Source organism: Heteronotia binoei, chromosome 4 (assembly GCF_032191835.1).
Source record: "Heteronotia binoei isolate CCM8104 ecotype False Entrance Well chromosome 4, APGP_CSIRO_Hbin_v1, whole genome shotgun sequence".
Taxonomy (NCBI): domain Eukaryota; kingdom Metazoa; phylum Chordata; class Lepidosauria; order Squamata; family Gekkonidae; genus Heteronotia; species Heteronotia binoei.
This window is the reverse complement of record NC_083226.1, coordinates 26,440,324-26,463,956: the sequence shown is the minus strand read 5'-3', so window position 1 is coordinate 26,463,956 and position 23,633 is coordinate 26,440,324. Positions and strand designations below refer to the sequence as shown.

General features: G+C 44.8%; 1 protein-coding gene across 1 annotated transcript in view; it reads right to left on the bottom strand.

Moving 5' to 3' along the window:
• The window catches only part of LOC132570418 (stimulated by retinoic acid gene 6 protein-like), a 57,643-nt gene extending 36,801 nt beyond the window's left edge, over nucleotides 1-20,842 (bottom strand). Inside the window, exons 1-3 of the mRNA XM_060237007.1 lie at nucleotides 20,622-20,842; nucleotides 4,462-4,543; nucleotides 2,175-2,266 (exon numbers count right to left, since the gene is read on the bottom strand). Coding sequence (XP_060092990.1) covers nucleotides 2,175-2,266; nucleotides 4,462-4,543; nucleotides 20,622-20,647 — 200 coding nt within the window. The 5' untranslated portion in view covers nucleotides 20,648-20,842. The remainder of the gene's footprint in view (nucleotides 1-2,174; nucleotides 2,267-4,461; nucleotides 4,544-20,621) is intronic.
• Nucleotides 20,843-23,633: the final 2,791 nt, after the last annotated feature.

Sequence of the window (23,633 nt, the reverse complement as noted above, 5' to 3'; positions counted from 1 at the left end):
CATCTGTATTTAACATATCCCTTAGTAAAAATTAAGATTTTGGTCTTTTAATATTCTTTTTGCGATAGGCTGTAAGAGCCCAAAAGGCTCTTCTGAGCCTTACTTCTGAGTAAGATAAAATTGCTGTGTCATCTGCATATAATAACAAAAGGACCAGTTGGCTGACCAAATATTGATGTAGTTTAAAATATTTAATACTTCATTTACACCCTACCTTCCCCCCCCCCCCAAGGGGACCCAAAACCACTTAAAACATTCTCCCTGTCTCCATTTTATCTCCACAACAGTCCTATAAAGTAGGTTAGGCTGATAGTATGTGAGAGACTTAAGGTCACCCAATGAGCTTCCAAGGGAGACTGATCCAAATTGTTTCCTGGATCCTAGTCTAACACTCTAACCAAGGCTATAAAGTATTTAAGAAAATAAATAATCATCCAGATAAATAATCCACTGATAGCCAATTTTCCCTGCATTTGTGCAGTTCTTATTTTTAAAGCTATTGAAGCTAGTGGCTACCACTACACATTGCTGTAATGAATTCCATAATTTCATTTTACATTATTTGAAGAAATTTTGTGCTCTTGCTCCTGACAATTTCCATGAGCTTTCATGCATGTTCCTTGCCCAGCACAGATCAAAGAAGCAACTGCAATCAGTCTGTATCCATGAACTGCCTAATCAAGTTATGTTTCTCCTATGAATACGGAGACTGAGATGAGACTTGTGTCTACAAAAGCATTCCCCAATCTAAAACAAGAACCGGCTTCAGAGAGGATAGCCAAAAATAGCCTTGTCAGAGCTGGTGGCTGAAGAGACTGAAGAGGCTGAGCTGTAAATGGAGACCCACCCAGTCTGTATCTTGTTCCTGCTACCAGCTCAGAAGGGGGCCTTAGGGAAGCCATTTCTCTCAGCTTCATCCATAATGTGGGATCTATCTCACAAGGGAAATGTGCAGGAAGGCTTCTGATCATCAAGGAAGTTCTTTTATAAATGCTAATTGTGAGAGCCAATGTGGTGTAGTAGTTAAGAGTGGCAGAATTTAATCTGGAGAACCCAGTTTGATTTCCCCACTCCTCCACATGACACCTGCTGGGTCAGCAACAGTTCACTCAGAACTCTCTCAGCCTCACCTACCTCAAAAAGTGACTGTTATGGGAAGAAGTAGGGAAGGTGATTGTAAGCCGCTTTGAGGCTCCTTGAAGTAGAGAAAAGCAGGCTAAAAAACCCAACTCTTCCTCTTCTTTTAATCCATAGCAGCGCACACACACAAAATTGTTCCAAAGCAAAATGTCTCAGGTGCACTGAAGTATATAATATGCACAAGCAAATGCCCTGGGGATTTTAAGCAGCAAAGACTAACAATCTCACTCTTGTGAAATGGCTTGGGAAAGTGAGGTGTAGCAGGCATAAGGGGGAGAGCCATTCAAACAGTTCCTCCCCCCCCCCCTCAACACAATGTCATGTCCATGCCACACCAGGCAAAAAACAGCAAATGCTGTCCAGACTATGCTGTCCTTGAACCCCAACTTCACTGGTTCTAGTCTCTTACACTTGCAGCGTTCTCAAAACTAGTATCTCCAAGGCAACAGGCATGGAGGTGTATGAAGATCTGCTACAATAGAACATTCTAAATCCAATATCTTCTTCTTCTATTCTAGAACTGTGTTGTCTTGCCAAGAAGCTGCTTTGCTCTACAACCACTATTTGAGTGCTCTTGACTGCAACAACCAAGTTCAGTTCTAACTTGGGGGTTCCTCTTTTCCTGCAGCAACAGGTAGATAAAGCAAGACAGGGAAAGCAGCAACTTGGGTCATTCTGCCTAAGATGGTCAATGGGATGCAGTCACCATGTCTGCAAACCCAGGGAAGACCTGGAGAAGGGATAGGGTTGCCAAACGCCGTGTGGTGGCTGGATATCTCCTGGGATTACAAGTGATCTCCAGGTGATGGAAATCAGTTCACCTAGAGATAATGGCTACTTTGAAAGGCGGATTCTATAGCACTGAAGCTCCTCCCCTCCTCACCTTGCCCTCCTCATGGTTCATCCCTAAAATCTCCAGATATTTCCCAACCTGGAGTTGGTAACCCTTAGAAAGGATGCCTGCTTTCACACATTAAATCCTCCCTTGCTGGATCAGTCTTTTGAGAAAGGGGCTTAAAGACTCCTTGACTCACATTGTGACCCCACAGCGTCCATAGAGTTTTCCATCGAACCTCCATCTTCTTAATCGCTTTTCGAGGCAGGAGAGCACCAGAATGATGATGACCTACAGATCAGAAGAAAAACCATGGAGGTTAGTGCAGGCAGCAACAGATCTTCAGAAACTAATGTAGGATAATGGGCATCCGATCTATAAATGGTCTACTAGCACATGAGAAAGCAAGAAGCCATCAAGTCCTCTCCAAGATATCCTCAACAGAATGCATGTACACCAGACTATCTATCTAGTTTATTTAAAGTGCTGAATTTGAACTCATTAAAAAAAAAAAAAGCTACAAGTCATCCTGGCTTAAACAGAGACTCCAGTTTCCTTGGTGAGTACAATCTCTAATAGCTCTACCAGGACCACCTTTTAGAAATCTTAACAGCTGTTCTTGATATGTTATGCCCTGACATGGATGGCCCAGGGTAGCCCAATCTTATCAGATCTTGGAAGCTAAGCAGTTCTGGTCAGCACTTGGATGGGAGACCACCAAGGAAGTCCAGGGTTGCTACACAGGCAGGCAATGGCAAACCACCTCTGAACATCTCCTGTCTTGAAAACCCTATGAAGGTGTCATAAGTCAGCTGTGATTGACATGTTCCACCACCAATGTTTTATCAAATGACAACCTTGCACCAAATATCAGTTAATTTTCAATTAAATAATTTGCTTTGTTCAAATCTCCAACCTCATTCACCATCCAGTATGTGCAATTGCTAATTCTGCAGATATATATGTCAGTGTCCTATTACTTTAAGGTGAATTGGAACTGCCAAAAGATTGTGTCATCCTTGAGTACAGGTGCTATAGTGTCATCAGGTGTGAGCCATTAACCAATTTGGAATGGGATTGCCTAAGGCGCCTTGAAATGCAGTAGCCTGCTACCTGTTCAGTGTGGGATAGGAAAGGATGGCTAGAGCGTGGCATACTGTTGGATGGATATTGGAATGGATGACTGTGGGGTGTATATTGACTAATCTCTTGGACTGTGTTTCTGTACTTCTGCCTGGCTTTATTGGATGTAAGTGTATGACTATTGGACTGCTTCTTGACTCGGATATCTGCCTGAACCCAATACAGTTTGTTGAACCGACTGTCTGTGTGAGTGTCTTCCTTAGAACTGCAACTAAGACTGGTCTGACCACAGTTTCCCAGTGGGCGCTTCTACTACTACTCTGTCAATATATGATAGGATTCACACCTCAACTTTCTGTATTACCTCCTCCCTTTCCCCCTTAGATTGAGATTTACATTTTAAATACTCATGGTGCCATTCACACTGAGCCTGGCTCCTCTTCCACCTCAACCTTCCCAGTACAATTTTCCCTTCACATGCTTATCTGAAGAAGTGAGCTCTGACTCACAAAAGCTCACATTGGAATAAATGTTATTAATCTTTCAGGCAGGGCCATAGCTAGTGGCAGGGCACATGGGGTTCCATCCCCTTTTGAAATTGGCAGTGCCCCCAAGGGAGGCTGTCCTTCGGGGGTCCACTGTGATCCAGAGCAGCAGGATGCTTCCCAATAGCTCAGAGGGTGGAAGGTGCTTCTGAGGGGCATATTTAGTTAATTTAAATTTAATTAAAATTAGCAAGGGAACCATTTTTGTTGTTGTTGATCAGTCACACAGTCAAGTCCAACTCTTTGCGACCCCATGGACAAAGTCACACCAAGCCCTCCTGTCTTCCACCATCCTCCGAAGTCTGCTCAAATTCGTGTTTGTTACATCAGTAACGCTGTCCAGCCATCTCATCTTTTGCCATGCCCTTCTTCTTTTGCCTTCTGTCTTTCCCACCACACACACAAACAAAAAAAATCCTGACGATGGGGATGTTTTCAGATGGGACTCTTTGTTTTGTTTTGCCAAGGCAGACTACACAGTTATTTTTATCCCAGACTTCCTCAAAGGAGGGATCCATGGGCTGCACCAGAAGGGGTGAGGCAGGAAAAGTGTTGTACCACAAAATCTGCAAAAGGCTGGAAACCAGGGGTGGAATTCTAGCAGGAGCTCCTTCGCATATTAGGCCACACAACCCTGATGTAGCCAATCCTCCTTGAGCTTACAAGGCTTTTTTTTGTAAGCTCTTGGAGAATTGGCCACATCAGGGAGGTGTGGCCTAATATGCAAAGGAGCTCCTGCTAGAATTCCACCCCTGCTGAAAACACACCACTAATCAGAAAAGACCAAGGCTGGAAACATGCCACCAATCAGAAAAGTCAAAGAAGTCAACAACCATCAAGGGTTTTTGATCTACTTACGGATGGAACAAGCGAGTAATGCAGGTAGTGCTCCATGTCTACTAAACTTTTGCATGATGTGTTGCCATCGATGTCCTCCCAGCTTACAAAACACAAATAACAGAGTTAGAAGTATATACAGATTTCAGTCCCACCCCCCACCCCCCAAAAAAAGCATTACCAAAAGCCTCTTCTCATGTACCAAGTCTACTGAAAACACCTGGAGCAGTATTTCCAGATTTTTGATTGCTGAAGATGCAAGAGGCCCACGGTGTAAAGCAACTGAGAATTATTACAGCAGTAGCACTAGTGAAAGGAGGTTTAAGCCTCTCCTCTGCTCTGTTTTTACAATAAGGGGTGTACTGCTGAATCAGACCAGAGATCCATCTAGTCCTGCATCCTGGTTTACACAGTGGCCAAGCAGGGGAGAGCCAACAGTCAGGGCACAGGGGCCTTACCCCTGAGATTGGGGAGGGACAGTGGCTCAGTGGTAGAGCATCTGCTTGGTAAGCAGAAGGTCCCAGGTTCAATCCCCAAAAAGGGTCCAGGCAAATAGGAGTGAAAAACCTCAGCTTGAGACCCTGGAGAGCCGCTGCCAGTCTGAGTAGACAATACTGACTTTGATGGACTGAGGGTCTGATTCAGTACAAGGCAGCTTCATATGTTCATATTGCATTCTTACACTGAGAGGAGAAGTTGTTTCTGGATGTAGAGCACCTAGATTTGAGTCCAGTGACACCATGGAGAGCAATCATATTTTCAGGATATGAGCTTTTGAGCCTGGGGCGGGGGGGAGAACCATTGTTTTGAATAACAGGGACACAGTACTGCGTGTACCTTCACCTTTAGGGAGTCCAGGCTATGGCCCATACACCATGCCTGGAAGACCTGCCAGGTTGTGTTGCATACTCTATTTCTGGATCCTTTTCTGGAAGCCAGCATGGTCCTAATCATCCTCTCACTGTATCCTAATTCTATCAGCTGCTTCCGCGCAACCTCCAGGCTGTGAGGTTTAGACTGTCTGGTCAGGGATGTCTGACTGACCCTTGCATCAGGAAATCCTCCCTCTGAGGGAGACGCCACGGCTCTGTCACCAATAGTCTTTTCAGGTCTTGGAACCAGGGACATCTTGACCAGAACGATGCCACTAGCACCACCTCTGCTCTATCATTTTCTGAATCGCCCTCTGGATCAACTGCATCGGTGGAAAGGCATAGAGAAGGCCCCTGAGGCCACTCGCACGCCAGGGACACAGGATTCTCCTCTCGCCACAGATGCTGATTTTCGGCCCCTAAGCATTTGTCCTCTGCTCTAATCAAGTTGATTACAATGTGCATTGTACCTCTGCATCTTGAATTCCACCTCTGCAACACACCTCCCAGCTTCTGACCAGGTTATCAGGACTCAGATCTCCATTCCAATTTACGGGGGCATTTCAGAAGCTTTTGCTCCAAAAATCCCATTGGTCTCTAAGATGTTACTGGACTCTAATCTAGCTGTTCTACTGCAGGCCAACACAGCTACCTACCCCTCTGAAACAATCTGACCATGGAGAGTCCTTTTAATCATCATTTAGTTTTCCTAATTCCAATGGCACCCCCTGAATCTACTAATAGTCTTGGGTGGGCTACAGGCCCCGTAACTTATTCCTTGGGTGGAATTAACAACAACTTCTTGGGAATGATATGTTATCAGGAAACTGGTGCAACATCTTTCAAAGATGGAAATTTCCAACCCACCACATTCCTTGCAAAGAAATTGGACTCCCATCCCTAGACTGAGACCGCAGAACAAATCCCCTTCTGATAATTTGACCAAGACCGGACTCTCACAAACACAGTAGAACACGCCAATAACAGCATTCTGATTTTAAGGCTTTTGCTAATGATAGCATGTGGCCTTTTCCAAAGCCTCCAGGCACATACAGCAAAAGGCACCACCTGTAAAAGCAAACCCATTGCCAGGCAATACTATATAGCTTTGCAAAAACAATAATGCGCAAAAATTACCCTCTTGAAAACACCCAAGTAAGCAAAGTTATCAGGATGTGAAACATGGCACAATCTCCAGGTCCCCAAAGGATCTGGAGAATGCAAAGAGGGGACTTTTGAGAATCTCACCCAAGAAACTGACCCAGTCATGACCCCAGCACCTGAACCTCTCCCCTGCCCATGCCGAAACAGTATGCAAGCATCCCAAGAATGAAAACCCGTCATTCATTTATGCCTAAAAAGGTCACGTCTATATTCAGCTTCACCATAACTTTGTTTTGCTAAAATGTGCTGGTTTTGTGGGTTTTTTGTAGTAAAACAGTCAAAAAGTGGAAGTGCAGTCACTAGGTTACACCCACAGTAAGAAAGAATATACAAAAGATTGTGTGCCACCAAAAGAACCATTTGCTTGCTGCTTGGTTCGCTTTATTGCAATAAATGCTTGGTTTCAACTCCAAGCCCCGTTTGGGTATCTTATTAGACCAGAGCACACCAGGGCAGTAGCCAGGATTTTAAAAGTCAGAGGGCTTTTTTAAAAGTCACGGGGCACCCTTTCTTATCCACTGTGAGGCTTGCTGCTTAGAAGCTTTCTGAGGTAGCAGGAAAAGCTGGAGGCTCTGAATATGGCCAAGTCAAGGCAGCCAACCCTAAAACTTTGGAGTCAAGAAGAGACTGTACCTTGTGTGCAAGCAAGGGGGTTTCCTTTCTGAGGTACAGAAGGGGATTAAAAATCCGGGACAGTCTGGGACTATGGCACCTTGAGAACTGTCCCAGGTACTGCAAAGCTGATCTCAAATCTTGCTCCATATGCATCGGGATCCACAACCTCTGTGGTATGGTTCTTTGTTTAATATTTCTGCCCGGAAAATAGGGTGCTCTTCTGGCACCCTACACTTGTTGGGGGAGTTTAACTCTGTCTTCCCCAGACACACGCATGCTTCTTCATCTATACTAGGGGTGGCCAAACTGTGGCTCAGGAGCCAAATGTGGCTCTTTCATACTTATTGTGTGGCTCTTGAAACCCCCAACACTCCACCCCGTTGGTCAACTGGGAGAAAGCATTTAGTTGCTTTCTTTTCACCTTTACCTTCCTCCCCATCTATTTTCCTTCCTCCCTCAAACATCTGACGTTCATGTCTTGCAGCTCTCAAACATCTGATGTTTATTCTATATGGCTCTTACTTTAGGCAAGTTTGGCCACCCCTGGTCTATACCATAAATCTAAATGTTAAAAAGTTTTTTTTATGGTCTGTCCCCGTTTCTCTTTTTTATTTAGAGAAAACTTACCGAGAATACTTTACCAATGGCACTTGACACCTCATAAAGGGCAAAAATATATAAAAATGTTGGTTTTCACAGATTCCGAACATAGACTATTTACACATATGGTTAAGATCTTGTACACAGGCAAAAAAAAAATACTGGTGATCAGTGGTTGAATATATGAAAATTGGATTAGGCTTAGAGTTTTCTTTTCCACAGAGGCTAAATTATATGCGTTCCCCCCAAAAAATTGTGAAATATGATTTTTAATATAATAACAAACAGCAGCTAGAATCATTTATGCAATGCACTGGAAAAGATACTGGCTCCAGTAAAGAAGAATGGGTTATGTAAAGAAACCTGTTTGACAATTAGATTGACTCCTTTAAAAAAAAAAAAAAGATCTGTTTCAACTTGACACAATCTGGTAATCTTTTTTTCTGTTTTCCATTCTCCTTTTCCTCGTTTAGCTCCTATTGTAAAATTTATGCCAATTGATTTTGTTGACTGTTCATTCCTATGTTCTTGTTAGCTTTTCTGCTTTAATGTATCTGCAAAGCATTTCATTAAAAAAAAATAAAACTAGACCCAGAGAGAACTTTTGCCCATCAAGGCTTCCAGTTGTCTACTGAAGATTTGACTGGCTGTGCAGATTTTTAAAATGTTGCCATCACAGCATGAGGATCTTCACTGTATAACTGAGATTAAGCTGCAGCAAACGTTTTGTGGCTAGCTCTGCCTCTAGTTTCATCCATTTTACAGCTGCGCCCACCTCTCTCTCTCTTGGCTTGACTTCGCGAACGAAGATTTAAGAAGGGTGCAGTAGTCCACGTCTGCTGCAGGCTCGCTGGTGGCTGACAAGATCAATGCGGGACAGGCAGATCCGGCCACAGTGGCTGCAGGGAAAAGTCTGATTTGGGGTTGGTGCTGTAGCAGTGCGATTCTTCCTCAATCTCCTTTTGTCCTCAAGACCAGCTATGCATGCGTTCTCAAAGGAAGAGACAGCCTGGTGGATGGTGTGTCTCCATGCTTTGTGATCTGAGGCTAGGTCAGACCACTGGTGATGGTTGATGCGACAGGTGCCAAGGGATTTCTTCAAGGAGTCCTTGTACCTCTTCTTTGGTGCCCCTCTATTTCGATGGCCGGTGGAAAGTTCGCCATACAGAGCAATCTTGGGAAGGCGGCGGTTTTCCATCCTAGAAATATGCCGTGCCCAGCGCAGCTGCGTCTTCAAAAGCAGTGCCTCGATGCTTGTAACCTCCGCCCTCTTGAGGACTTCAGTGTTGGTCACAAAGTGTTGTGACAAAGTGTTGTGCGCCCACCACACTTATCAAAATTCCAAAACTGCCCACAGAATCAAAAAGGTTGGGGATCTCTGGTCTAAGCACAAAAAAAGACACCCTCAAGAACAAATTCTAGGATTGCCGTGCTCCTACTGGAATTGGGAGACCTTCCCTGTGGGCCATTCTCACTGTTGCTCAGGTTTAAGGTTTATTAAATTTATACCCCCCACCCCGCTGAAGCAGGCTCAGGCTCAGTTGCCCAGCAGGAAAAAAATGGGGGGAAATGGAGAGGAGCCATCACTGCCATCCTGACACTCTGATGTCACTTCTAGTCATGCTGGAAATGATGTCAGTGTGTTGCCAATGCCATATTACATTACCAGCAAGGGACTCCCTACTAGCTTTGACCTGGCAACACTAGCAGAATGGCAAATAGCACTGGGGGAAAATGCTCTGGCAGGAAAAAGAAAGGCAAATAGCCTTTGTGGAAAAAGAAACATTAAACCAGCAATGGAGGATTTGCAGTGAGGGGGGTGGTTTACAGACTACCAGGCACCAAGCTTTCTCAGCAAAGGCCTGGTGACAGCTCAAAGCACCTGGAATAGGTCCAAGACTGGAGAGGAACGTCAGTTCTCTTAAAAGAGACAGTACCCAAGCTCCTGTAAGTGGGTGAGTCAGCTGTGTTCTGGCACATCAGTGAGAATGTTGTCAGGGTTATGACAGGACCCTTAGCGATGCCTCATCGACTGCAGAATTAAGGATTTGTTCCCGGCAATGCACTTAGAGATGCGAAGACCAGGGATAACAAAATGACAGAAAATTTCAGGGTGTGCAGAAACAGTTTATTTCCAAAGGCTTCTTTGAAACTAAATTTTTCATGGACAAATTGACAATCTAGGAGAATGGCCAGGGTGGGGGGTAACTATGCAATTTTTTTGCTTTGGGGGAATAAGTGAAATGATTTTTTTAAGACAACGTTTTGCCCAACCAAAAGGCATGGCACAAAGATTTTCATGTGTAGCATTAGAGCATGGTAGGCCCTGTGTACAGTTGCAGGCATATACAACATTTTCAAGGATATTTTCTGTTGTTTGTATATGATTAGTTTTGCTCACATGTATGATAATAGACAAATGGATTGTTCATTGTTTTCAGTGGTCTATGAAGATATGAAGCTGCCTTATACTGAACCAGACCATTGGCCCATCAAAGTCGAAATGGCAGCAGCTCTCCAAAGTCTGAAGCCCAGGTCTTTCACATCACCTATGACCACTGATCTTTTTTCACTGGAAATGCCAGGAATTGAAGCTGGGACCTTCTACATCCCAAGCAGATGCTCCTAACTGCATCCCAAACAGATGCCCCTAACAGCATCTTCTAGTCAGTGCCATACACTGATAGCAGAGCCAAATGTTGAAGGATGCAAAGGAGAACAGGGCTCATGGACATTTCAAAAAGAGGCAACTAAAAAAAGCTAATCTGCTGAAATGTCATTCTCTGCACTTGCCCTCTCTTGGATGCTTTAATGAGTGAACTGGCAGATATTCAAGTGACTTGCACTTTCATCTCCTGGATGAAAATGGCAAAGTAGGGATTCACACAAGCAGTATTTGCTAACTGTGGGCGACGCCTCTAAACTCATGCCAACACAACAGAGTACAAGCCAGAAAAAATCCACAGCGAAGATAAGATCATGCCTGGAGCTGTGAATTGTTGCTTGCTTCTTCCTGCTGGTGAAACTTCCTTTATTTTCAGGTCCTACATCCATAGTAAGATTTTTGACTCTCACTCAACATTTGGGCTTCCTGAATGAACAATAAGCAACTGCAAATCAGCGTGTTTTGGTTCCCATGACAAGCTGCCAATTCAGAATCCACTCTGAGCTCCCTGGAATCCAGAGCTGCAAAATGTATTAAAACTGATCCAAAACAAACGGCATTGTTCCTGGTTTGCTGTTTGAACTCACAAAGTCTCTATGGAGACGATCATAAATGTATTGGATGAATCTTTGTGGGGAATTCGTGTGCCTCTAGGGTCTAGCGAACTGGCTGTTTTGATGACTTCCCAAAATACTTCCCCGAACATTGAAGCGTTCAAATCCCTCACGAATTTTCCCCTGTGAATCCATTTGAGATTAATGGGCTGTGAGGAAACGTTGAGTCAGGGGACCACCCTGGCACTGGAGTGCCCTCCAGAGTTCCACTTCCCCAGGAGAGTCAGCCCCAGTACAGGCAGGGCAAGTTTGAGGGAGAGTTTCAATCACTCCCATTTATCCTTTTGGACTTTCCTCTTGGATGGTGCCTCTAAGCGGTCAAAGACCTTCCAGCCACATTCCTCCTCCATGGCAATCTGAGCTTCCATTCAGAAGCTCTACCATGTAATGGTATAGGCCAGAGGTGGCCAAACTTGCCTAAAGTAAGAGCCACACAGAATAAACATCAGATGTTTGATAGCCACAAGACATAAATGTTAGGGGAGGGAGGGAGGAAGGAGGTAGAGGTGGAAAGAAAGCAACTTTAAATGTACTCTCCAAGCTGCCAACTAGCTTGGCTTGGAGAAGGGATTTAAAGAGACAAATGCCTTCTCCAAGCTGGCCAACAGGATGATGAGGGCTTCAAGAGCCACACAATGTGTGTCAAAGAGCCAGTTTGGCCATCCCTGATGGCTGTTTTTGTAGCAGGAACTCCTTTGCATACTGGGCCACACTCCTCTTATGTTGCCAATCCTCCAAGAGCTTACAGGGCTCTTATTACAGGGTCTACTGTAAGCTCTTGCAGGATTGGCTACATCAGGCATATGTGTCCCAATATGCAAAGGAGTTCCTGCTACAAAAAACCCCTGGGTCTAGAGCTGGCCCCAACTCATCACAGCAAGTGACTCCACCTGGAAAACTCCCTGGGAAAGAGAACCCTGCTATTGCTAATGGGGAAATCCCTACCCATCTTCCAGGGAATCAGAAGTTATAACACCTTCCATATCCTTCTCACCAGCTGAATAGGAGCAGTGGGGGGTGGGGAGGCCTCTCTGCTGACTTCATGCTTATCCAGCAAGCCCACAATCCCTTGAAGAGTCCCTAACAGGGAGTGGTTCTTTACTGCCCTAATGCTTCTTGGGTTGTCCGGGAGAGTATAGGTGGGCTTAGAAGGATGTAACTCTGGCTAGGGTCACATTGTTCAGTTACAGCTCTTGACAGCAAGTAACAGGCAAAGATGAAGAAAGCACAAAGCTGGTTGGCCAGATGGGAACCAAGAACAAACCAAGCTATTAAAACAACCAACAAGAAAGCCAAGCAGAGTGGCCCCTTGTGGTGCTCAGAGACAACACCATAAGGGCAACACTCTGCTTGGACCTGGTCAACAGCACCAAGCACGGACATCAGCTCACTCACTGCTTCCTCCAGCACTTCCACCAACCAATGGTGGTGAAGGAAGAGGCAACTGGGGAGCTATCACTCAATGTTCTTACAGAAGGATAAGAGCCAAGAGCTCCAGCAATGGTGCCACAGAGAGACGCTGTGGTTTGGCTTCCTTTGCTCCTGCCCACCAGTGGTGCTCCAAGGAAACAACACACCAGGAATTTTCCCAGTTAATTCAATCGTCAGTCCAGCCCTGCAGCCAGAGGTGCTTTCAATGTTTTTACAGCTGCCAATTTTTAATTAAAACAAGGCCACAAGAGACACTTTCAGCTATGTGCTTGCTTCACCCCGGTCTCTGTGTGTGGTTGCCTTGGACTATGGCCTTGATAATCCAGTATTTCAAGAGTTGGTGCAGAATATTATATACATCAGAGTTAATAAAGTTATACAGAACTAAGAATGCCTATGCAGAGGTACTTAAAACCCAATATTAATCAATTTAAAAAGTAAATGTCTAGACTTTTACAAAGAAAAGGAGCTAAAGTGAAGTCAAATTTTTTTAAAAAAAAAATCGTAATGGGACTAAGTTTGCTTCTGCACAGGGATGATTCCCTGTTGTGTGTTCATTGTCGGTTGAATGAAGAGGCATTCACATCAGAAATACAGCATCCACACAATTATGGAACCGCCTCTCCACTTTCAGGCTTTAGGATGCGGTTGGAGTTGGTTTTATTTAGGATCACATTTGATTAATTTACTAGTAGTCCTAAACTGTGCTTTTAAATTTTGATCTGCATGCATTTTTATTCTATGTATTTTTTTCTATACTATAAACCACCATGAGCTTCGCATAGTAGAAATGTGGCTAATAAATTCTTTTTAATAATAAAATAATGATAATATCCTCTGGGGTAACTTCTTGCACATGCTATTTCCCCCGCCCCACCACAATTTGGATTTTTCTTGTTGTTGTTTTTAAATGGATACACTCATTACCAATTGATTTTAGAAGCCAGCCCAAAATTCACTAGTGGTAACAGTGGGTACAAGGGGAAACAGAGAAAGTGGCACTAAACATGGGTGGGAAGGTTTGGAGATCCACACTTTTCCATCCACATGGAGGGCAAACTTACATTCAGTTGTTTAAGAAAGATCAGAGCAAACTAGGTTTGGAAAACACCAGGGCAAACCTTGGAGAACAATTGGAGAGGACAACGTTGTATGGATGCTCTTGCTTCAGTATGAGAAAAAGAGTGGAGGAAAATCTCCATGCAGAAGCAACTAAAAACACAGAAAGGTGTGTCAAAAGAAAATATTTAGATAGCTGCAACCGGTAAGAGACAAATCAGATACTGCTGACCCTGGAATGCTAGGATAAAAGCCAAGTGGGGGAAAACTTGCTTAGTGAATTGTTCATATTTAAAGAAACGTTATCTAACATGGTTAACGCCTATGATAATGCATTACACTTTTTAATAGTTAATTCTATTGTTCCATAGTCATTGCTAACTCCAGTTTTCTAATTACCATAAATATCAACCCTGCTGATTACTACAGTATATTCTGGGAGAGGGGGTTATTTTTTTAATGAAGCCAGCATGATGTAGCGGTTACTGTATCATATTAAGATCTTGAAGACTCAGGTTCAAATCCCACCACTGTGCCACAAAAGCTTGCTGAGTAACCTTTGGCCAGTCACGCATTTTCAACCTACCCTACTTCACAGGATTATCATGAGGGTAAAACAGAGAAGGGGAGAAATGTCATAAGCCTCTTTATAAAGCAAATCAATTAATAAATATTTTTAAACTACCTGGACAGTGTTTGATCAGCCAGCTGGTTAAATCTCTTGGATAAACCCAAGAAGATACTTGGAATGAAAATTAACACAATGGCTTGGGAAGATGCATTTGCTGAGCCTAAATGAATATCCACCCTCATTCAATCCGACGTGTTAATTCAGTCAAAAGATTTCATCACTATACAAACAAACCCTCTTCCAGAAGTCATCAGCTCCATAATTTCATTGAGCAGAAAGCAGTGACTTGTCAGACTCTCTCTCTTTCACTATTTTCAGATATTCTATACAGGCAAAACAAATAGTCAAAGCGTGGGGAGGAGAATCACAACAGCAAGCCTCACCCTGACCATTGTATGTTTACTGGAAGATACATAAAGTTTGCACACATATTTGTGTGTATTCATGGCTAGGGATGGGAACAAACTTGGAAAATGGAGGTTCATGGTTTGTGACATCACACTAACCTCCCTGTTTACTTAACAGGCTCAGTTTACAAGGTTTTAGGAAAGATCTTAGGGCAGCTCCCCAAGGCTAGCAGAATGGAAGGGGGGAAGATTTTGCAAAAGCTACTGAAAGGGATGGTTTCCTTTAAATGGCTTTTGCAAGCGGGAACCATATATGCATATATCTGTGGTCTAGAACATACATTAACAACATAAGATGAACCATGCCGGAATGGCCCATTCAATCCAACATTCTTTATTACACAGTGGCCAAAACCCAGGAGCCATCAGGAGGTCCACCAGGTGGGCCAGAACTCCAGAAGCCCTCCCACTGTTACCCCCAAGCACTAAGAATACAGCAAATCACTGTCCCAGAGACAGTGTTCCAACAATACGTTGTGACTAATAGCCACTGATATGGATATGTTTATCCAATCACCTCTTGAAGCTGTCCATGCACGTGGCCACTTTCCGTAGCAGTGAACTCCATGTTAATGACATTACTATGAACATGGATCAGGAATGGAACTTACTGATGAGATCCTACATGTCCATCCATCCGCACATTCATTCTACCCTTTAAGAACAATTGCAAAGTGATCTATGTACAGGGCCGACCCTGCCACTAGCAAACTGGACAATTGCCTAGGGCACCAGCCTTCTGAGGGCACCAAACTGGGTGCTCCCCATGTGACTCGGTGACATTATCGGGGGGGGGGCAGAAGTTAGCCTTGCCAAGGGTACCAGACAATCGAGGGCCAGCCCTGTCTGTGTAGCCTTCTACATATGTTACTTTAAATATACAGGGGAGAAAAGGAGCCAGATTTTTTAAAATTAATTTTTATTCCATTGTTCTTCTAAGGCTCTTAGACTTCTCCCCTGTTTTATCCTCATTGCAACCCTGTGAGGTAGGATAGGCTGAAAGATAACACCTGGCTCAAGGTCACCTAATAAGCATCATGGCGAAAGAGGAGACTGAACCCTTGTCTCCCCAGTCCTAGCCTGATACTGTAACCATTACACCATACCAGGATCTCACATGGAATCACCCTTCCGAAATTCAATGTGTTCAGGGGTATATCTGGAGAACCCTTGAACATATAGCTGTACAAGCAGGGCTTTTTTGAGCAGGAATGCACAGGCTGGCTTGGCACTGGGGGTGTGGCCTAATATGCAAATGAGTTCCCGCTGGGCTTTTTCTACAAAAAAAGCCCTGTGTATAAGCATAAATGTCTCTCTACACGACTCCCTGCATAGTTCCCCTTCCCCAAACTAGACTGCCAGTTTAATCAAACTCAGTTTTTAGAAGTTTGTCAAGAAATCTACTTGACTAAACCAGTGATACTTGCTAAGTGGACTGGAAGCCACATGTGATTCTTTGATTTTCCTCTTGTGGCTCTCTTGAGCAACTTTCCCCATTGTGGTGTCAACCCTATGGTTCAGGAAAGTGGATAAGGTCTTATGGCTGACAAGTGATTCCTGTTGGTTATTGCAACTCTGCATGCAAGATGATCCTGGAGTGAAAGGGTTAAGAGAATCTCTCACTCGGGTACACTTGGGGATTGGCCCCACCCTCTCATGGGTTAGATGTTGAGCCCCTCTCTGGCTCTTGCTTGCTTTCTGTTTCATCTTACACGGGACCTCTCTTCTTCTCTCTCTTACCTAGGCTTGGAGCTGTAGCAAGTCAACTTTTTGAAGTTAATTTGTTCACAATAAACTAAATGTACCTACATGAATATGTCACATAAGATGTGCTTGTATTTTTGTAAGTGGAAATTTCTTTCTTTTCATACCACCGGAGTCAGAACGTCTTTGTAATTTGTTAGAACAGCATTTTCCCTTAACCAGGAAACATGGAGAATCGGGGACCCTGCATAAAGCTTTGGGCTTCCAAAGCAATTGATTTTAAAGTCTACATTTTACATTTTGTTTTACAGCAAAACAGCTATTGGCAGAAGGAAAACTGTGAGGCTCCTTAAGGTGCAGTCTCATGCCAAGGATAGAAGTAAATGTGGTTCTTTTGATTGATGGTAATTAAAAATGGCCCTGGCCTGGGCAGCCCAGGCTAGTCCAATCTTGGAAGCTAAGCATGGTCCGCCATGGTTAGTACTTGGCTGGGAGACTACCAAGGAAGTACAGGGTCACTATGCAAAGGAAGGCAATGGCAAACCACCTCTGGACATCTCTTGCCTATAAAACCCTACAGGGGCCTGACACGTGTGACCTGGCAGCAAAAAATGCAAATACTGCAGCAGGAGCACCACTGGACTAAGATATTGACAGGGCTTTTTTTGTAGCGAGAACTCCTTTGCATATTAGGCCACACCCCCATAATGTAGCCAATCCTCCAAGAATAAGCCCTGTAAGCTCTTGGAGAATTGGCTATATCATAGGGGTTCCTGTTACAAAAAAAGAAGCCCTGGGTATTGGTGATAGTGGGTTGCATCGGTTTTGGAAGGGAAGCTGTGCATTTTTATTTTTAAGTGAATTTGAATAAGTGAAATGTAAAAAACTCAGCTGATTAAGGGTGTTTTTGAGAGCAATCCTAAGGAGTTCTGCCCAAAATTCTATATGAATGGACTTTACACCCAGTCAAAGTATTTTTAGAGCTGCAGGCTCCATGAAACAAACATTCCAAAATTTGTCAGTCAGTCAGTATTTATTACGGTCAAAGACCAACATAAGATCAAAACATGTCTTAAGGCCATCTTACATTCATAAAACTGAGAACATTAAAAATCTGTTCAATAATTCCAAACATTTTCCCTTTCTAATGACAATAGTACAGAATTTTGCTACCACATAAGATACAGGTTTCTGCACATCTAAGAGATATTTCCAGAGTACTTCAGACCTAAAATTCATATAATACTTCAGTGGTACAAACTTAAGAGTGGCGTAATTAATTAAAGCTTCCTTCCTGTTAGAGATGATGATGATATTGGATTTATATCTCACTTTTTACTCTGAATCTCAAAGCAGCTCACAATCTCCTTTATCTTCCTCCCCCACAACAAACACCCTGTGAGGTGGGTGGGGCTGAGAGAGCTGCCAGAAGCTGCCCTTTTCAAGGACAAGCTCTGCGAGAGCCATTGCTGACCCAAGGCCATTCCAGCAGCTACAAGTGGAGGAGTGGAGAATCAAACCGAGTTCTTCCAGATAAGGATCAACCACAACACCAAACTGACTCTCAGAAGGATGCGTGTGACAGGCTCAATTACTTTTTCAGGACAGGGACAATATTGCTTCTGAACTGGTAACTGAGAAAATCTTGACAGCTAATGCTGCAGAAGGAAATGCATTGAAGCATGCTCTCGAAAAGGCTCATCAATATCTCTCATAGACAATATTCGAGAAATATGGGGCTGTTGCATAGTTCGACCATGTTTTCAAACTTCTGTAGTTTATGGGAAGCATCGCTACATCATGTTGCAATTCAATATCTCTCAATCTTTGTAACATCAGGGCCTTTGCTTTATTCAGACCCATGACAAATAGCTCTGCTGGATTCAACCCCAATCATTCTAACTTTATCAGTTATCTTTGCAGACCATGCCAGGTAAGATTCAGAGGCTAGAAAAAAGGGTATTAAACCTTCGGATTTAAATGCATCCTTAACCAAAAGTAAAACCAGAATTTGTGTTAATACTCATTATGCAGTAAGAACATAAGAGAAGCCATGTTGGATCAGGTCAATGGTCCATCCAGTCCAACACTCTGTGTCACACAGTGGCCAAAAAAAAAGGAGGTCCACCAGTGGGGCTAGGCCTCCCACTGCGCGCCCCCAGCACTAAGAATACAGAGCATCACTGCCCCAGACAGAGAGTTCCAACAATACGCTGTGGCTAATAGCCACTGATCTGCTCCATATGCTTATCCAATCTCCTCTTGAAGCTGTCTATGCTTGTAGCCACTGCCACCTCCTATGGCAGTGAATTCCACGTGTTAATCACATCACCCTTTGGGTGAAGAAGTACTTCCTTTTATCAGTTCTTCTAACCCGACTGCTCAGCAATTTCATTGAATGTCCACGAGCTCACGTATTGTGAGACTGGGAGAAAAGTACTTCTTTCTCTACCTTCTCTATCCCATGAATAAACTTGTAAACCTCTATCATGTCACCCCACAGTCAACGTTCCTCCAAGCTAAAGAGCTCCAGTGTTTGCTAACTCTGAATTCGGGCTCCTGGATAGGGTTGCCACATCCCTTCTGGCCACCAGCAGAGGATGGAGAATCATGTTGCCAGATGCATGTTGAGGAACTTCCTTGAGATTTGGGGGATGGAGCCTGGGGATGTTAGGGACCTCAGTGGGCCATAATGCCACAGTCGCCAACCTCCGAAGCAACCATTTTCTTCAGGGGAACTGACCTCTGTCATCTGGAGATGAGCTGAAATTCTAGGGGATCCACAGATCCCACCTGGAAGCTGACATCCCTACTTGTGAGCGATACATTTTAGTCGCACTTTTCAAGATTTGAACAGGAAATAATGAGTGTTGTGCAAAAAGAAGTGCATCTCACATACCTCCGCTAATACCACAGTTGTGTAGGAAAAGGAAATAAATTGAGGATTTATCAGCTGGTCCTTTGAAGTGGCTTAAGAGTGCTAGTTTTGGGGACAAGCACAGAATGCTAAATGTCCTGCTTAATGTGCATAAGTGAAGGGGGACCCTGAATAATTAATGAATATAATAATAATAAATGAAAATATGGTTTTTGTGCCTTCAGAAGAGAATGTCTGATGCAATAATTGAAGCAGCTGTAACTGTTAAAACCAGACAGGCTAAGGGTGTGAATCCAAGGTTGTAAAATAGATAACAGACAGGTGCCCCACAGAGAAGGAGCTTCTTGCTGATAACACAGAGCAACAGAGTAGTGGAAACCTACAAGAAATTACTGGAAGGAAAGCAGGAGGTGGGGCATTTGAATAGATAAGGCTGGTGGGCTTGTATGCTTGTTTTGAGTTGTGAATAAAAATGGTCAGAAGGCTGATGATTTTAACTTAGTCGTTTTGGGCTTATGCCGACAACTTCTCCTTTGATGTCACAGTAAAATACCTGGTTTCAAACCAAGCAATGTGTGGGGCTTCCTTATTTTCCTGCTACATAAGGGACTCCTCAACCTTTGATTTTCAAGGTCAGCGCTCCTCCATGAACTACTAGAGGTTAAATCAGTTTAGTCAGATTGTTCTCCGGTGGTACTTAGAAACCACAAGGAAGTAGAAGCAAGTTGCACAAAAGAGAATTCACAACAGAGCTTGCCATGTTGGACAAACGATGTTTCCTGGGTGCTTTGTCAGATACAGAAAGGAAGCTGCTACAAGAATTGAAACCACAAGATTGTTTGAGACTGAGCAAAGAATGGCACTGGAGAATTAGTTGTATAATTACGTTTTAACATGCCCGGCTGTAACTAAAAGATTGGCAGGGTGGGGGGTGGGACGCTTTCTACACGCGAAGGCTGCATGCAGACGTTCACCCTGATGGGGGAAGGTTAAGAAGTGAGATCACGAGCACGACTTCGCTCCGGACTCATTAAAACGAATGCATATGCATGGCACAGCGCAATTTTAAAACAGAGTCACTCCGCTTCGAATTGAACCTCCGGTCTCTGTTCCTAAAGAAAACTTTTTTCCTGCAAGCGAAAGATGGACGAAGCGTCCATCCGGCTCGGATCACCTCGGCAGCCTCCACCCATATCCGTGCAATACTTTTCCAAAAACAAAATCAGGAGACTCATCACAAGGCAGGCTCACCAAGCGGTGGTTTCTGCCTAAACCGTGAAGCGCCGCTGGGACCCGCGAGAACCTGCAGCTCAGAGCAGCGGCTAACTTTGCTGGGGAAGGGGAGAAATCCGGGGCTGGTCTCCCCCCCCCCCCCCCGTTCCAGCGCCGCCACGCTTCCTGAACCCAGCAAGGCGACGCGACGAAGAAGCGGCGGCCCGCTAGCAACCGCTGCAATCTTGGTTTCCAATTTGCGCGCCTCTCCCTTCCTCCCGCCGTGCCAACCGCCCGAAGCGCTGCAAGCTCGGCCGCCCCCCACTCACCCCGTATCATTTTCTGCGTCCTCCATGGTGGCTGGGCGGGCAGCGTCGGGCTCCAAAGGGCTTCCGAGGAGCGTTCCGCCGGGCGCGGCTGCTTTTTCTTACTTCGACGCCTGCAGCATCTCTCCTTTGCGCGCGCGGCCCCTCCCCTTCACGGGCCGCTGGGACTCCCCCGAGGCGGCGGCAACAGCTGCGAGGCGGCAGGGGCCAGCAGGGCGGGCACCGGAATCCTCGGCAGAAGCCATTTCCTCTTGGCCTCCTCCTCCTCCTCCTCCCGCCCCCCTGCCCGCTTTGCTTTCAAGGAGAGGCCCACTTTGTTGGCGCTGCTGGGTTCTTTGGCCTGCCCGAGGCTTCTGGGTTGACTTTATGGAGGAGGGGGGCGAAGGACAGGCGTGCCGCCCGGGGCTACTGAGGCGAGGGGAAACGGCGGGAAAAGGCTTGCAAAAAGGGGGGCGGCGAGAGGCCAGAATCCGGGCGCCATCGGAGCAGCGGCTGAAGGGCGCCCTGGCCAAGTTAAAATTGGAAACAGGTTTCGCTCAGTGAGGCCTAAAGAAGGGCAGCAGCCACACGCGAGGTGGGCGCAGGAAAGGAACTCTGGCATAGCCCCACAGCAGCAAACATCAGGGGCAACAGACTGGCCATTTAAGTTGCAGGGCAGATAGCCAGAGGGCCGCAAAGAGCCAAAACCAAGCAGAGCTAAGCCTGGGTAGCCTTGCTACCTGCTCAGAGAGCCAGTTTGGTGTAGTGGTGAAGTGTGTGGACTCTTCTCTGGGAGAACCGGGTTTGATTCCCCACTCCTCCACTTGCAGCTGCTGGAATGGCCTTGGGTCAGCCATAGCTCTGGCAGAGGTTGTCCTTGAAAGGGCAGCTGCTGTGAGAGTCCTCCTAGCCCCACCCACCTCACAGGGTGTCTGTTGTGGGGGAAGGAGATAAAGGAGATTGTAAGCTGCTCTGAGTCTCTGATTCCGAGAGATGGGCACCGTATACATCTGCAGTCTTCTTCAGCCTCCACCCGGCCTCCTTTCTAACCAGGGTTGCCAGCTTCAGGTTGGGAAATAGCTGAATATTTTGGAGGTGGAGTTTGAGGAGGAAAGGGGCTTTGATGGGGTAAAATGCTATAGCAGTGATGTCCAGACTGTGGCTCAGGAGCCACATGTGGCTCTTTCACACATATTGTGTGGGTCTCAAAGCCCCCACCACCCTGTTGGCCAGCTTGGAGAATGCACTTCAAGTTGATTTCTTTCTGCTTTTCAAATCTATTTGCCTTCCTTCCTTTCTGCTCTCAAAATATCTGACATTTATTCTATGTGCCTCTTATGTTAAGCAAGTTTGGCCACCCCTGTGCTATAGAGTCCAGTTTCCAAAACAATCATTTTCATCAGAAGAACTGATCTCTAATCACCTGGAGATCTCCAGCTATCACCTGAAGGTTGGCAACTCAAGGAGGAGGCAACAGGTGCCTTAGTACCCACTGATTCCACCCATCAGAGATCTGTGCTGAGCAGCCCCTACGGGGCTTGCTCATAGAGTGGCTACTCAGCCTGGCTTGCCCTCGGGCCATTTTAATTTCCCAACATAGCATGTGATTGTGGACTTGCCTTTAAACACTGCCATTTAGGAAACTTTAATTAGGCTCAGTTTCTGAGATGGTGTAGAATAAAGATGTGTGTACACCTATAAATGACCAGACATTATGTGTATTCTGTGGCAAACGGGTGTCTCATGAGTGTTTTCCTGCAGCAATTGGACCGCATGAAGTTGTGGCTAGATTTACATTCTGTTTACCTAATAACTTAATGGGGGCACTATTATGGAAGACACACAACAGCTTCCAAAGAGCTAATCAGCTATGGTTTTTCAGAAGTATCTGAATTAATTTGTATACATCCAATTACAGCTGCCTGCCCCCAGCTATCCATATGTCATTACCACCTCCAGTTTTAAAAGACACTGTTCAAAGAAAAAAAAGTCCATTTGAGATCATTGAGATTTACTACCAAGCTGTCTTTATGTGCCTTCTTTGACTGCCCAGGTACCTAGCCAATCTTGCATTGTTCTTATAATCCAGACAAATGCTGCATGGTGTAATGGTTAGACTGTTCAACTAGGATCTGGGCCCCACTGTGCCACAGAAGTTTGCCAAGCAACCTTGAGAGTGTCACTCTTTCTCAGTCCAACTTACTTCACGGGGTGGTTGTGTGGATAAAACAGGCAAGAATTATGTAAACTGCCAAATCCCCAGTGAAAAAAAAGGTGGGGAATAAAATAAAAATCATCTAATGATACTATGTTTTGCTTTAAAGGTATAAATCAGGAAGCGGAACTTCTAGGAGAGCTGGAGGAGGAGCCGTCGCATGACAAGTGTGGTTCTATAACTAGTAGGACTACTTTCCCCACCGCCACCACCAGCTAGAACAAACCATTGAACGTTGCATGCAAACCTCAACGAAATGTCATTCAGTGCAAAGAGGCAGATAGAGTTACAAAAGCCAAGAATAAACATCGGTGCCTACAGCTGCGGAAAGACATGCCGTGCCTCAGTAGATACAGGCAACATACCAACTACATATGCTTTCAGAGGAATATTCCTGAAAATTGTAGGTAATTTTGTGTGGTATAGCAACATTTCTATCACAGCTGCAACAGGACATTTGTACAGCACAGCATTTCAAGGAACAGTTGGGAGACATGGACTGAAGACACATGCTCGGTGATATGTGCAGGAACAGACTGCAGAGGATAAAAAGACCTCAAAAACAGCAGCCACAAGCCTGTTTACTTTGCCCTGGGACTGAACTGACCCAGCCTGTATTTGCATCACCTCACCCCATGCGTATTTAAGTTCTTGGTGTGGCATTAAAATGTGTGAAACTGAAACTAGCAAATATATTACGACTAATGTTCCGTCTAAGCTGCAGAGTCTTGTGAGCAAAAATTCTACTTTGTGAGCTACTGCATAAATCAGTGTGCTCTGGGGTCATCGTGCTGGAGCTAAGACAAAAATGTGTGAGCTGG